A 16,703-nucleotide genomic window follows, 5' to 3' on the forward strand; every position below is an offset into this window, starting at 1 on the left:
GCTCAAGCAATCCTCCCATCTTGGCCCCCCAAGTAGCCAGGACTACAGGGGCAGGCCACCATGCCCGGCTAACTTTTTAATTTTTTCATAGAGACAGAGGAGTCTCACTGTGTTGACCAGGCTGGTCTAGAGCTCCTGGCCTCAAGCGATCCCCCTGCCTTGGCCTCCCAAAGTGTGGGATTACAGGCAGGAGCAACCACACCCAGCATGGGTGAACATTTTCTGTCTCACATAGAGTCTAGTTCAGAAGCCACCTCATACACGTGTTTAAGAAAGCCCTGGCTGCCTGGAGCTGAACAGAATGCATTCACATCCCACAGAACCAGAGAGCAGGGAAGGTGAGCAGACCTCCCTAAACGTAGACTGACAATCTACATAGGGAGAGTCTCCGTACACTTGCAAAGTGGGTATGAGAATGGAAGATACTTCCGCTTTCCCCAGCAAGGAGTCCTTCTGCCAAAAAACAAGCAACAGGAAATGAAGGCTGTCAGGGAATCCTAGGATCTCTTCCTATGGGCTGGAAGGAACCCTTAAGGACATTTTTGTCTCAGCCCCTCAATTTACAAGTGAAGCAAGCGTGCTCGACAAAGCGGCACCTACTGTGTGCAATGCCCCGTGCCCAGGCTGCTGCAGGGACAGACATGGCAGAGACCCCATCCTGCCTTTCCAAAGAGTCCTCCTTCCAAAACTTAGATTTACAGACCATTCACTGTTGGCAACACACTTTTCTAAGAACTCGACATACAATTTGTTAACCCTGCAACTCCCATTTCACAGATGAAGAAATCGAGTCACAGCTGACTATCTCAAGGTTACACAGGAGGTTCACGTTCTTTCAAATCCAGGAAGCCTAGCTCTAGATTATCTCTTTTCTTTTTCTTCTCCAGATTCTCTCTTTTCTTCTGCTTCTTTCTTTTTTTTTTTTTTTTTTTATGCAGAGACTCATTCTGTTGCCTAGGCTGGAGTGCAGTGGTGTGATCTCGGCTCACTGCAACCTCCGCCTCCCAGGTTCAAGTGATTCTCCTGCCTCAGCCTACTGAGTAGTTGCGCCACCAGTAGTACTGGTGTGCGCCACCGTGCCTGGCTAATTTCGTATTTTTAGTAGAGACGGGGTTTCGCCATGTTGGTCAGGCTAGTCTCAAACTCCTGACCTCAAGTAATCCACCCACCTCGGCCTCTCAAAGTGCTGGGATTACAGGAATGAGCCACCACGCCCGCTTCCCTTTTCAATGTGTAGATTGGACAGTCCACTTCCCTTCCATGATCCTGTAGAAGACTGGGATAGGAGTGACCTTTGGCAGTTGAGGTGAACCGCACATGAGCTGAGCCTAGTTCATGGTGAAATGGCAGCACCCAGCAAGGCTTCGTCTGAACCTGCTGCAATCGAGCATCTTTGTGGCCCTTGAGCCACATGAATAATGGGAGCCTGACACAGGCAGAAGTGAATGGGGTCCCACTGGAGATACTAAGAGAAGCAGCGGCTACCTTTTTTAAACACGGAAATTGCCCTTCAGCCAAATAGATGAAAGTTGAGCCCTAAGCCATTCACCATTCCCCGCCCTTCCAAGGAAGGAGCTAACACCTACCACAGCCTCCTCTTAGCACTTCCCCCTGGAAATCTCAATATCTCTAATGAAACTAAGCGAAGTGGAATTCTTTTCTCAAATTTAAAAGGCAAATCATGATGGTGTTTTTTCAAGACATACATTAACTCCGCACCCCAGCCGGTTTACCATTCTTAAAGTACTTGATTTACAATCCAGAAAGAAATGTTTTGAAAACCTTGCAGACGCATTTTGCATCTAAACCTTGCAGGCTCTGCAGAGCTGATTACCCGGGCTTCTCAGATGGAGGGCTGGACTCTCCGAAGGAAGCCAGGCCAGTATGGGAGTAGCCCAAGGAGGCTACTGAGAGCTGAAAAACTACCCACCTGGAGCAGCCTCCAAGGGTGGGGAATGGGTTTGGGATGGGCTTGAGCCGCCTCTCCAGCTGCGGTGCAGAGCTGTCACTGAGAAGCACCGGGCAATGCTGTGCACACAATGCTAAGGGGAGGCGTGATCCAGACAAGGAGGAGGATGGAGCCCCAGGGCCTTCCCTGATGACTCCTGCCTTCACAGAACTCTCCCTTCTCAGGATTGCTGGTGCTTCTTCCCGCAATTGTTCATTCGATCATTCATTCATTCTTACTGAGCACCCACTAGATGCCTAGCACTGGGCTACAGGCTGGGCTGCAGTGACGAGTGAGACAGACAGCAGCCCTGCTGCCTTTCTAATAGACAAGGAAGAATGGAGCCTACACATAGTCCAACACACACTCTCCATGTGCTCAGAAGGACACAAGACACGGGGCTGAAACAAAGGAGTAAGGAAGTGGTGGTCTGAAGACCCAAGCAGGAGCCTCGAAGGACATGGTAAATTCAGACTTTGGTTCCCATGCAACCCATGGGAGGATTTTAAGCATGAAGAGCCATGAGCCAAGATAAGAAGGTCACTGGGTACTCCACCCTAGCACTTCTCCCTGAAACAGTAATATTAGCTCTAGTTTTCAAGAACCTACTATGCACCAGGCTCTGTGCTGGAAGCTTCCAAATCCTATTTCTGATGGCAATCTCACTCGGTAGGATATTTCACACTTGGTAGGATATTTCATAGCTGCATTTTCCAGATGAGTAAACAGAAGCCAGAGAAAATGAGCAGCTTACCTGGGACCATCTAGCTCCTGGCTAGCAGGACAGAATTTGAACCCAAGTCTGTCTGATTTGACAGCAGGGATTTCTTCTTCCACACCTCATTCCTTTTTTCTTTTTCTTTTTTTTTTTTTTTTTTTTTGAGATGGAGTCTGCCTCTGTCACCCAGACTGGAGTGCAGTGGCACAATCTTGACTCACTGTAACCTCTGCCTCACAGGTGCAAGCGATTCTCCTGCCTCAGCCTCCCGCGTAGCTGGGATTACAGGCATGCGCCACCATGTCTGGCGCATTTTTATACTTTTAGTAGAGATGGGGTTTCACCATGTTGGCCAGGTTGGTCTCAAACTCCTGACCTCCAGTGATCCACCCGCCTCGGCCTCCCCAAGTCCGGGGATTGCAGGCGTGAACCAACGCACCCGGCCTCGACACCTCGTTTCTATACTCAGATTATTGCATTGTTCTCAGATTATTCCAGATGTCTGAATCTAATAGCCCCAACTAAATTCGAGGTATCTCAGTGGCAGGACTTGTAATATCCTCCTCTGAAAGTCCCTATGGTGCTGGACATATTAAATAAGCACATATTAAATACATCTATCTGGTTTATTGCTAGATTGAAAAGAAGAGCAGGTGTGTTGAGCCCCAATATGGGGATGTTATATCTTTTTTATGGGGAAGCTTCAGCCACAGAGTATTGACAAGTGGTAGCTAAGAAGAAGAAGAAAGCAAGCTACCACCAGGGCTGCCAAGCAGGGATGTGCAGATCACACACGTACAAGGCACCAGCCAATGCACAGGTGAATGGGCCCCAGCCCACGTCGTTCTCACAGAGCCACTAGTCAGAGAGGGGCTGCTTCTGGCCAGGACAGAAGCCTTTTCGTATGTATCCACCTAGAGGAGGCCTTTTTAAAATTAGCGTCAAGGTGCCTTGTAGAGTAGCAATGGCCCTGGCTGCATCTATTGTGCACCTACTGCATGCCAGGCACCAGGCAAAAGGCTTAGCTATGTCACTTTGGCGCTTCCTCTCAACAATCCATAAAAGAAGAACTATCGTGAGCCACAGCAAAGAATCCAGAGGTTAAAAATTAGTAACTAGCCCAAGGTCACACAGCTATCAAGGGGTGGGCTGGCATATGGACACAGGCAGCCTGGCCCTGGGGCTCTGTATGTTGACCATGGTTGGCAGGATATTGTCTTCGCTTCTTTCACAAAATGAGTGTGAGATTTCTGTGGAACCAGAGGTTGCAATCTTAGAGGCCTGAGAGATACAGGCTTCCACCCCTTTCCCACTCTCCATCCTGTGCCCTCCTTTTTAAAGTTATTACCAGCTTTATTGAAATGTAATTCACATATTATATAATTCACCCATTTAAAGTGCACAATTCAGGGTTTTTTAGTACATTCAGAGTGGTGCAACCATCATCACAATTTTAGAACATTTTCAGCATCCCCCAAAAAACTCCATACCCATTAGCAGCTACTCCCCATTTACTCCCAGCCCCACCCCCAGGCCCACTCATCTACACTCTGTCTGTATGGATCTGTCTCTTGTGGACATTACATACAAATGGAATCTGTGGCCTTTTGTGTCTGGCTTCCTTCACTGTGCATAATGTTTTCAAGGCTCATCCACGCTGTCGCATGTATTAAGTACTTCATTTCTTTTTACTGCTGAATAACAGTCCAAAAATATTCCATAAATAAAATTATGGAATAGATCATAAATAATATTGCACAAATGAAATGGACGTGCCACATTTTATTTATCCATTCATCAGTTCCTTCCACTTTGGGGCTTTTATTAATAATAATGCTCTATGGACGTTTGTGTATAAGTTTCTGTGTGGACATATGTTTGCATTTCTCCTGGGTAAACCTAGAAGTGGAACTGCCCAGCCCTGGTTTTCACATGCAGTTAAAAGTTTACCGAAGAGTTTCACTGTAAAGCCAACATCTGGCTGCTCCTGGGCTGTTTCCAGGGAATTTTATCAATTCAGCCAGACTCCATTCACGGTGGGTCATCTGGCCCGGCCCCTCCTACTCTGAGGCCTGGGATCCTCTCATTCCTGTACTCTACAATGTCGTCTGGGCCAGTACGATGATAAATGCATTCTGCTTTAAAGCAGATACTTCACAAATCATAACTTACAGATGCTCCAGGACTTTCATGTGGGAAAGACAAATGAGACTTCTGCTGTCTGACTCTGGAGCCACTGAGGACAGGAAGCCACAGCCAGAAACCTGACAAACCCTGGATATACATCTCTCCCTAACAAATGCATGTGCAAACGTAACAGAAGGGGAATTCGTGCAGAGAAGGGTCTGCCTGTCTTTTCAGACTTTACTCTGTAACCTGCCATTCATTTCCAACCATTGTCTTTCCTTACCTACAAATCTGAAGTTCCTTGAGGTCTGGAAAGATAACGTACAACTTCTACATCTCCCAAGATATTCTCTCACTCAATGTATTCACTTCAGTTCCATCCTACAACCCTCTGTTGAGGACCTACTATGTGCTTGGCACCACGCGAGGCATTGACAATAAGTAGCTATGCAGGATGGATTCAAGACACACGGGACACAGCGACACACAAGATACCTTGACTCAAACCCTTATCTCCTGCTGCTTCCCAGGAGGAAGCAAGATCAACACATACTGGCATGGTGTGGGGGCATTTTTGTCTACAGGCAGGGAAGTGAACCCGCTTACCCCTCAAAGCCCCCTAGGGACTCCAGGGTCTGAGGCTGCTTGGGAAACAAAGAACTCTGTGTGTGTCCAGGTGAAGAGCTCCCTGACCTGATTCATTAAAACAAGCTCCTCCAGGTCCAACAAACAGACCAAAAAACAGACGGCTCACCAGAAGCAGGCAAATCTCATCTCCCTAACTTGGCTCTGATTCTTATCTTCCCAACTCAACTCTTGCAAAAACTCCCTGCTCCAAGCCAGCACACCAAACTGATGGGCTCAAGGCCCACTGTGATCAGAACCCAGCTCAGACACCTCTAGAGGGAGAGTTAAGGTCAAGGTCTCTGCATTCACATTGCCCGGGTCCAGGCCTGGCTCTGCTGCTGCCTGTGACCTTGAGCAAGCTAGTTAACATCTCTGGGACTTCAGGTTCTTCATCTGGAAAATGGGATGATAGCAGAATTGTTATGAGGATTAAATCAGTTAACATGCACCTAGCATGTTATAAGCACTCAAGAAGTATTAGTTGCTATTATTTGCATTAGCATCAATTATTATTATTACCCCCATCCTACCTTACTAATCCTGCCCTCCCATTGTGTCCCAGCACAAACCTTGCATTCCAAGTCACCTGGAATATTCACCTTCCCCCAAACACAAGTGAATGAATGCCTTGGAAAGCCTCACATTTCAATCATCTGAAACCCAAATCAAGGGTTATTTTCAATAGCACTTGTCCTCCCATTAGCTGGAGAACACTTTCTAATCCCACAGTATGCCCTGGCCCCTCCTCTAGATCCCCTTCCGGAAGGGTGGGGGATCACTCCATGGCTGCTCTTCTGGCACCATTAGCAAAGAACCGCACCCAAATCCAGAGGTCACCAGCTGTGCAACATTAAGGAAGGTTCTCAATTCCTCTAGCAGCAACGGGTTTCCAAACAAACTCGTTTGGAAACTGGTCAGACACCATCCAGCTGTCTGACCCTTGGCAAGTTACCTCACCTCCCTATGTGTCATTTTCCCCATCTGTAAAATGGGTCTCACTACTTTACACCTCACAGGGTTGCTGTGAAGGTTAAGTGAGGGAAAATGTCTCTAAAGCACTTAGCACAGTGCGAGGTACCACAAGCTCTCAAAATATCAACTGGTAGTAAATAATGGTAGCAGCAGAAATATGATTCTGTCCAGGATCAAACTCAGTTTGATGAGCTAAGCTTCAATGAGCTGTCATCCAACTTGAAAATCACCTGAAACAATCGAATCCTCTATGGAAGAGTTACTCATGCCTAGTAACTACTTCCGCCTTCTCTTTCACCAGGCTGGAAGCTCCCTGGATCTTACTCATTTCTATGTCTCAGCATTTAACATGGTGAGTAGCATATGGCAGATGGTAATAAATCTTCGTTGAACTGAACAGAATTAGTTCAATGTTTGTAAGTACATTTCATCTTTGCTACTAGATTATAAGTTCTTTAAGAGTGAGGCCCATATCTTTCTCCAGTAAAGATTTATTAAATGAGTGATGGAAAAATACCAAACCAAGAATCAGGTTTCTAAGATCAAGCTCAGTCATTCAACAGCTGTGCAACCTCGACAAAGTCACTTAACACTTCTGCTCCTTATTGGTCCCGCCTCGAAGATGAGAAGTTTGAACCACATGTTTGCCATGGTCCCTTACATTCTAAAACTGGATTTGGGCCTTAGCTGCAACATGGCACTTCTGCCACCATGCATGTGACGTCAACACACCCTCTGGCTTGGCAGGCCAGCTTGCTAATTTACCTCCCTGATTTGCAGTTTTCCAGCAGGGGGCTATGAATAGCTTTGGGCCAGTGCTTAAAACACCCATTTTTGGTCAAAACACTTGGCTTGCTAGGTGAGGATGCCCCATCACCCAAGCTAATGCTCTAGTGGCCGGGGGCAGCAGGGCAGACTGTGGGGGAGGGGCACACACTGACCACCAGTCCTGCCACTCCCATCCCATACTCCCTGCCAGGGACCCTGCCTCCAGCTCACACCATACCACCTACTGCTCACTAGAGACAACCTGGTACAGGGAGGAAGTCGAACTTGGCCCCTTGATACAGAGGTGATCACAGGACATAAAATTGTGTGGTTTTGTTTTTTTTGTTTTTTTTTTTTTTGTTTTTTTTTTTTGCAATGCTTTGTGTGGCCCGCAGGTCCAGGGAGCTTAGCTCAAAGAAAATGCATGCTGAATTATGACACAGAGGCTCACCCGACAGGCCTGCCCAAAACTGTATCAAAACAAAAGTTGTGCAATAAACAAGGCCCAAATTCAAGACTTGAGAAATGCATTCAGATCCTATCTGAATCTGGCTAATTATCTCACCTTCCTATGGACACACCTCCCTAATTAATTTGATATTTATTTTATTACTCTGAAAAGTTGATTATTTCTTCTATCTCTCTCTGCATGATACAATGCATTGTGTCTCTCTCATGGTCTTAAAAGCTAATGAAATCCTAAAATGAGATGAGAAAAAAAAATCTGCTCAAAGGAGGAACTAAATTGATTAATGTCCCCTTTTGAGGTTTTATATAGATCACTATATTCAGTTCTCACAAGTCCATGAAGTTGGTACTCTTAGTAGCTCGTTTTACCGATGAAGAAGCTGAGGTTTCAAAAAGTCGCATAGCTTGCCAAAAGACACAAAGCTAGTAGGGGATAGATCAAGGATTTGAATGTAAGCCAGGGCTCTTAGCCTTTCTGCAAGAGTGCCTCATTTTTGAGCTTGTTCATCTCTGGAACAAGCCACTCTGAGTCCTGGTCTCACGGACATGCTTTAGCAGAGGCCGCAAGACTGCAGGAGGATGCCTGGATGGCGCACACGGTCGCACCAGCTGACTCCAAGCATCTCATTCTGCACTTTTCTTCAGAACTGCCTTTAGCGGCACATAGAAAATGATGCTGTGTTGTGTTGTGTTTTATTCGGAAGGTCCTTCCAGGTATGCAATTAAAAACCACCACATCCTCATTTTTTTGAAACTTCTCTCCTCTCTGAAAAGAGCCCCTGCTTTCAACAGGGATGTTGATTTCACAGCATTTCATAGAGCCCCGTACCCGGCACCTGTCTTGGGCCACGCACATTAGTAAAATACGTTAGAACCACTGCTCCTCTTGAGAGACGCTGTAAAAGGCACTGGTGCAAATGAAAATAAAGCATCACTTCAAAATTCTACCCAAAGATCATAAGGCTAAATTAAGATAGCGCCCTTTCAGTTCTCCTCAACTGCACCTTCAAAGCAAGTTATGAATGTTTAGCACATCATCGGTACCAGAAGAAAACTCCAAGTTCATATTTTAGATGAAAATTTCTTGCTGCTCTTAACAGGTTCTGAGTCACCAGGCACTGTATGGGCAAGAACAACTCGTTGACCAATTTCTTGTGTGTTTGGTGTTATTTTCTGTTCAGCCAGTCACAGGAAATTCTCCACTTGACAATTCCTGTTTCTCACTTAAGTTCTTAACACCATCCGTGAGCAGTGTGCTCGGCAGGGGGAGGACAGGGGGGCCAAGGAGGACTTCCCTTCCCCAAACCTCAGTTTTCCCATCTGTTTTATGCAAGGTTTTCACCCAGGGATCTGGCTAACATTCTATAAGCTTAGCTATCAAGGAGAAAGCAGCCCCGTGAATAAATGAAGCATTTTAGAGACTGCCAGTTTCTGGGCGTGGGTCTGATGCCAGATTTAAAATCTTTATATAATTTTGGGGTAAAACTAGTGATTTAGCTGAAATTAATAGCACAATGGGAAACTGAACTAGGGTTGAACAATAACACAGCGGGACTTCAGACCTGTGGCTGGTAAAGAAGCCTCTCTCGTTCTCAGGGCGCCCCCTCGCGGCCTCTTGACTAAATCCTGACGGAATGTTCAGTTTCTGCAAATAAGAGAAAGACATCCCCCAAAGAGAAAGGCGGACTGCTGCCTACTGATGCAAATGCCTTTCACTCTAACCTAGTCTGTGGATCAGGCAGTTCGAAGAACGCCTGACAGGAAGTCCCACTGACGCTCAGAAAGGCATCTGCCATAAGACAAGGGTTCGTTCTTTAGAAGGGTCTGAGGCAGTGCCCCAGCATTTAGACTTTGGGGTCCCTTCACAGACCCCAGGCACACCCTTACCACTTCAACAACCCCTCATAGTCTCACATTCTCAACCTGCAACTCGAACTGCGTCTGTTTTTCATTATTCTGCTTCCCACCTTCCCAGTGCGATTCTTCAGCAGCTATTAAGACAACATGAGCAGGGAGCTAAGCTTAGTTTTTGCTTATTCAACATCCAGCCTGGGGAATATCACCTCAGAAGAAAAGCATGAATGAAGCGCACATGTCCCAGCCTCTTCTTCCACAAACCTGAAAATGCCTTCATCAGAGGCCACCCCTACAACCCGCCCCTGTAACAATTTCATCCTACAAAAATGGCACCTGCCCAGAGTGAATTCTCAACTACTTGCTTGCTGTAGAATTTATTACAGAGCTAGCTTTAAAAAGAAATGTACATCTCAAATTTCCAATTAATTGATAACAGATTTTTTTTTTTAAATAACGTTATGGGATGAAGTTATATAGACTCAAACACCGAATCTGAGAAATGGGTTGGGAGGACATTATCCAGATATCCAGATATTTGAGAATTTGGGGACTGAACTTTGCTGACTTGGCACCCCCATTTTTTTCACAGAACTGTCCCTGCCCAAATGCAAAAGAAACATGTCAATATTAAGCTGCTATTTGACAGCTCATTTTCCTTTTTTCCTGCAGTCATTTGTTGTTTATAAGCAACCCTGAGCCCCCAAAACACTCCCAAAAGTGCACACAAGAAGCCCCATAACTAGTTTCTGACTTTGGCCCTAAATCGATTAAAATACATCTGATCTGTTTCAAATCAAAGAACCATGTTAATTTTCTGCCACACACCACACAAAATCTTTCTGCAACAGTCAGTCACTTTGAACCCAACTCTCTAGCCACAAGCAGTGTGGATTTCAAGGGCCTGTTCTGCAGAAGTGAAAATAACAACAAACCAAGGCTGGGACAAGGCAGACAGACCCCAAGGCACTCAAAGCACTTCTTGTAGCTGTGCAAATGGTGCCAGGACCCTGGCAGGGTGTCAGCTGTCACAAGAGCAGCGGGGCCAGACCCCTTCAGCAGTTTGGTAGCCCTGCAACCAGGAGCTGAAACGCAATTGAGCCGGCTGCAACTAAGCACAGCTATCTGTGTAGCTACACATGCCTTGGACATTTCACTCCTCCCAAAGCCACAATGCAAACTGTTAGAATCCTCAGACTTGCAGTAGTCTTTATTTTTGCTCCCTAACCTTGTCTCAAAAACAGGCAGGAGTCGCCCTCCCTTGCAGCCACAGCATCATCAGGGCAATGCAGAGTCTGAGTGGGAGGATGCAGAGCAAGGGGCTGCGGGCAGATGGGTGCAAGGGGGTAGGGACACCTACAAAACACGGGACTTGAGGGGCTAAAAACACGGGACTTGAGGGGCTAGCTCCTAGCTGGGAATGTGGTTATTTGGAGAGTTGTGGAAATAAGGCATTTCGGGGCATGGTCTGAATGTGTGCCTGCGAGGGAGACCCCGGCCGTCCCAACGCTGCAAAATGTTTGCAAATCTAAAACATTCCTTTGCTGCTGGGATTAAATTTTTTAAAACAAACCAAAAAATAAAATAAAATATGTGCAGACAGGATGTAACAAGTGTTTCAGGACAGAGACACGCCTGAGTCACGGGGTGCTAGGGAAAGAGTGAGGAGTCTGTCTCGGGGCTTCCCAATGAGCCCCCTCTCTGTCAAGAGAGCCCTAGGGCGCACAGATCCCCGCCTCCCACGCCATCGGTCCCCAGCCCGTCCAGCCAGCTTCCCCCGCACCCTCCAGGATTGACCCACTCACCACTCGGCCCGAAAACCTCTCGGTGGCCCTCTTGACTTTGCCGTAGGTGCCTTTGCCCAGGGTCTCCTGCAGCTCGTAGCGGTGCTTCAAGTTGTGCTTGTGGTGATGCCGCTTCACCCCGTGAGGCTTCCTGGGCTCCGGGGCGGCCGCCGCCGCGGGGGCAGCAGTTGCCCCCGCCACCGCCTCTCGAGGAGAGCCCGGCGCCCCCAGCCCCAAGTCGGGGCGGTCCCCCGCCACGGGCGCGGCGGCCCCTTCCATGTCCAAGCGCGGGGCGAGCCGGGCTGCAGAGGGCAACACCGGGCACAGCGCTGGGTTGTCGTGGTCCCCACTAAGGGAAGCCGCGGTACGCTCAAGGTCGCCCCCGCAGCATCAGGGAGGCGGCCCGATACTGCTCGGGCTGCGGCTCGGTCACTGGCGGCGGCGGGGACTGCACATCTGGCGCCCGCGGCGCGCACGGTCCGCGCACCGCCCCCCGGCCGCGGCGAACTGTGGAGCTTCGGGCGAGGTGGCGGCGGTGGCAGGGGAGGCGGTGGTGTTTGCAGGAAGGAGGGGAGAGGGTGGCTCGGAGCGCAGGAGGGGGAGTGTTATGTGGGGCGCCGCGCCCCCCAACCCCTCCCCTGGAGGACGCGCAGACGGGGCGGGGGCGGGGGCGGGGACGGCGCTCGCGCTGCCCCGGGGGAGGGGGAGCGAGGGGCGGTGCAGCTAGGGCTTCCCCCACCTCCCTGCAGCCACCCCGGGCCGGGGCCGCCGTGAGCTGGGAGGGGGATGGGAGCGTGTCGCGACTCGCTCTTTGTGCGGCGCGGCGTAGGCCACGGCGGCGGCGGCGGCGGCCAGGGGGGCTTGGTCCTCGCTGGGCCGGAGGGGACCGGGAAATTCCAAGCTGGGCGCCCCCTCCCCGGGCGCTCTAGGGCTCGCCAGTCGCAGCTATCGCGGGCCCTCCGCCGCCTCGGGGCTCCGGCTCCGGCCGCTCGGCCTGGATTCCTGCTCGCGCCGGGACGGCGGTTGCGGCTGACCGAGCCCCGGGGCCAGGGAAGCTAGAGCGCCGCGAGCCGGGGGCCGCCGGGACCTGCTCGCCATCCGGCCGGGGGCGCCGCGGGCCCAGGCGCCCCTTCATTTTCTTGTAGGTGTCGCCGCGGCCTGGCGGCCGGAGCTGGGGGAGGGGGCAGGGAGGCCTGGTGTTGGGTTACAGGCGGTGACTCACGGACCTTGCCCGCCGAGGCTGGCACCCCGCGGGGCAGAGCTGCGCCCGCCTGGGGCACCTCCGAGTCCAGGAGAATCCCAAGAGCGGCGCTTTGGCCCCGGACCCCGCGCCCTCTCGGAAGAAAGGAGAGTCGGGGACGAGGGAGGCCGGGAGGCTGAACCCCGGGCCCGCCGTCGAACCGCCGGCCCTCGGACACTATCTGGACCCCGGCAGGGACAGCAGCCTGGAAGGGGAGGAAGGCCGGGGACGTGGAAGAGATGAGGTTCTAAAGGCGCTGAGATGGAGCTGGCTCCCCAGAGGCGCCCACACTGCCAGCGAAGGCCGCCATCGGAGGTGGGCAAACCAGGGACCTGGGGTGGACCAGGAACCCCGGCCTGCTGAGCAACCCCTTTGCTGAGCAGGAGGCGACTTGAAGGCCTCTTGCCTCCTTAGGCCTTGGAAGATTTCCTTTCACTGTAAGGGCCAGCCTGATCCTGGCGATGGTGACAGGAACGGTACCCCGCACGGTAAGGGTCAGGCAGGAAGGGCCTCCCACCGCGGTGTGACTGCCCCCCTTCTAAGAAGAGACCATGAAAAATAAGGAAGAAAGCTAGAGAAAAAGGTCTTGGGGAATTTTTTTTTTTTTTAAACAAATGGTGCAATATACCAGACTGGGGTGGGAAGAGTGAAGGCTGAAGAATATCTGGTGTTCTGCAAATCGCATGGCGATTCTTTTCCACCAGTGGACCTCACTGGAGCCTCCTCTGCAGCTCTCAGGTCCAGCCCTTCCTCTGCATTCCCGCCGCCTTCATTCCTGTCTGCCCCTCCTCACCTTACCCCGGACTCCTGCAACAGCCCGCCCTCCCCGGGAGCCTCCTCACTGCTGCCAGAGTAATGGCCTGAAACACTGCCCTCATCCTCCACACATGTGTCTCTGCTGTACTCCGACGCGTGATATTCTTACCTGTCCAAACTTTTCTTCTACTGAAGTTTGACACAAACTCCCCTGCCCCTTCTTCCCTTTCCCAGGATCAATCACAGAACACAAACACAAAGGTGCATCATGCCTATTCAGTTCCTATTCTGTCCACCATCATGCCTATTCAATTCCTATTCTGTCCACCATCATGCCTATTCAATTCCTATTCTGTCCACCATCATGCCTATTCAATTCCTATTCTGTCCACCATCATGCCTATTCAATTCCTATTCTGTCCACCATCATGCCTATTCAGTTCCTATTCTGTCCACCATCATGCCTATTCAGTTCCTATTCTGTCCACCATCATGCCTATTCAGTTCCTATTCTGTCCACCATCATGCCTATTCAGTTCCTATTCTGTCCACCATCATGCCTATTCAGTTCCTATTCTGTCCACCATCATGCCTATTCAATTCCTATTCTGCAGGGCCTCCCTGCCCCCCATCCTGAAACTGTTCTGCTTTCTATACAAAGTTTGTGGATGTTGTCCCTATAGATCCTACAGTCAGGGTGAGTGGCATGTGTTGAGTCCTGTTTTCACAGAGGATTGGCTGTGTGACCTTGGTCAAATGACTTAACCTCTCAGAGCTTGGGTTTCCTCTTAAGATACGGATTAGCAGATCTATTGTAGAGAGAAACACATTGTGTCTGCAGTAGTATTTTAAAATGTTTTCTACTTTTTCCTCTCCCCTGGGATGTGGTAGAAATCCACTACCCCATTCTCTTGAAGTTAGATGTGACCATAGGACTTGCTTAGGCCAATGGAATGAGAGCAGAAGTGATTGTGTTGCTTTCACATGGAAACTTTAGGAGCCAGTGACCAAATCCCCATGTCTTCTTTTTCCTGTCTTGACAATCATGGTGGTACAAAGTTGGAGCCTCCCCAAGCCAGCTGAGTCTCTGTGTAAAGATGGCAGAAAATCCCAGCCAATCTGCTTTGGAAAAGTAGCGTCAGCAAATATTAAACTTTATTTATGTTAAGCCAGTGGGATTTGTTAAAGCAGCATAACCTGGCTTATTCTGGCTGATAGTGTTACTCCCAGATATGTGGGACTTCATCAGTATCTATTGAATCAACAGCATCTGCTCTACCATAGGCTGGTACTGTTTTATGACAGTGAACCCTCCTCTGTAAAGTAGCTGTTTACAATCCCTGTTTTCAATTGAAGAAACCGTATCAGAATGGTTAAGTAATTTCCCAGAGGTTACACAGTTTGTAAATGGCAGCACCAGGATTTAAACCCTACCTGTCCAGTTCCAAAGCTCCCCCTCTTCTCCTTCCATATATGCCATGCTCCATCTCCTTAAATGGGAAGGATGAAAAACACCCGGTACAATGCGTAGCACACAGTCATGCCCAGGCACTGGGAGTTCCTCTCCAGACTGAATTCCTACCACATTTATAATTGGAACCACACTTCAGCACAATGCCATCAGGCACTGTGTGTGAATGTTTTCACATCGCTAAAGGATTTTCTCCAACAAGAGCCCAGGCTCCTTGATGAAGAGCTTGAGATCTAGAGGTAGAGTGACTGGGTTCAAATCCCTGTTCCACCACTTATGATCATCTTGGATAATTGCTTTCCCCCTCTATGCCTCAGTTCTCTAATCTGCAAAGTGGTGATGGTAACAATGTGTGTGGTATTAGCAGTTATACCAGTAATACATCCCACAGGGTTGGTATGAAGATTAAGGGCTAGAATATATACACTCAATAAATCGTGGATATTAATATGATGCTTTTCATCTTCCATGGATCCTACTAGAATTTGTCTTTTTTTTTTTTTTTTTTTTTTTGAGATGGAATTTCACTCTTGTCACGCAGGCTGGAGTGCATGGCACGATCTTGGTTCCCTGCAACCTCCGCCTCCCTGGTTGAAGCGATTCCCCTGCCTCAGCCTCCCAAGTAGCTGGAATTACAGGCATGTGCCACCACGCCCAGCTAATTTTTTTGTATTTTTAGTAGAGACGAGGTTTCACCATGTCGGTCAGGCTGGTCTCAAACTCCTGACCACAGGTGACCCACCCGCCTAGGCCTCCCAAAGTGCTGAGATTACAGGCATGAGCTACCGTGCCTGGCCTGGGACAATTTTAAGCACTTTAATCATACTGCTTGGTTAGACTCTGATTTCTGGTTTTGTTCTGGATACAGGACAGATGTAGTAACGGTGGCATTTGAAAGTGTGACATCCACATTCTCCTACATCTTTTATTTACATAAAGCTCATTACTGGGCCTTCACTGCACTTTCTATTTTCAAAGCAATTTAAAAGAAAGAAGGTATGTTCGCTTTCTCAAGAAATCATTCAGGAATCCTGTCATTCAGGCAGCATAGATGAGTTTGGAGGAGCATTGTGTTGAGAGAAATAAGCCAGGCCCAGCAAGACAAATACCACATGTTCTCACTCATATGTGGAAGCTGAAAAAGTTAATCTCGTTGAAATAGAGAGTAGAACTGTGGTTACTAGAGGTTGGGGGAGGGGATGGGGATAGCCAGAGGTTGGTTAACAAGTACAAAATTACAGCTAGGTAAGACAAATAAGTGCTCATGTTTGATAGCACTGCAGGGTGACTATAATTAATAATTGGGAGGATGGAAGGATACAATAAATTAATAATTTATATTGTATATTTTAAAACATACAGTAGAATATTGTATAAATTAATAATTTATTATATATATTCAGATAGATAGAAGAGCAGATTTTGAATGTTCCCAACACAACAAAATGAAATATGTTTGCTATGCGAATAACACTGATTTGATCATTACATGTCGTATGCATGTATCAAAATATCACACTGTGCCCTGTAAATATGTACCATGATGTGTCAATTAAAAATAAAAAGAAAAAAAGAAACATTTGTTCAGAAAACATCGTAATAGCAGTCATTGTTTATTTGCTACCTCCTGCCTGCTAGGACCCCTACATATACATATCGCTCTGCTAATCATCTGCAAGGTGGCTGTTACATTGCCCATTTCACTACTGGGAAATCGGAGTCTCAAAGAGGCTAATTTGCCTGTGATCAAATAGTAACTGCATTTGGGATTTAGAGCTTCTGACTCTAAGGCTTTGCTCCAAGCTCTATCCCGAGCTCATGTCAATTAATGCCTGTGCTTTGGTTGATAACTGTTCTTCCACTTTGCTAGATGAAGTTTTGAAAAGTTACCTAAGACTGTGACGTTTCTAACTTAAAATATGTGGTCTGGTGGACAATTTACATTAAATAGCAAGCTCAATAAGCGCTTA

At 48.4% G+C, this 16,703-nt stretch overlaps 1 protein-coding gene across 3 annotated transcripts in view; it reads right to left on the reverse strand.

Moving 5' to 3' along the window:
- The window catches only part of NUAK1 (NUAK family kinase 1), a 76,820-nt gene extending 64,971 nt beyond the window's left edge, over positions 1-11,849 (reverse strand). For all 3 annotated transcript variants that reach the window (XM_074007673.1, XM_074007672.1, XM_015431474.3), the window contains exon 1: positions 11,288-11,849. Coding sequence is in view for 1 of the 3 variants with exons in the window: in XM_015431474.3 (XP_015286960.1) it covers positions 11,288-11,545 (258 nt within the window). In the remaining 2 variants the exon portion in view is untranslated. The remainder of the gene's footprint in view (positions 1-11,287) is intronic.
- Positions 11,850-16,703: the final 4,854 nt, after the last annotated feature.

Source organism: Macaca fascicularis, chromosome 11, assembly GCF_037993035.2.
Source record: "Macaca fascicularis isolate 582-1 chromosome 11, T2T-MFA8v1.1".
NCBI classification, from domain to species: domain Eukaryota; kingdom Metazoa; phylum Chordata; class Mammalia; order Primates; family Cercopithecidae; genus Macaca; species Macaca fascicularis.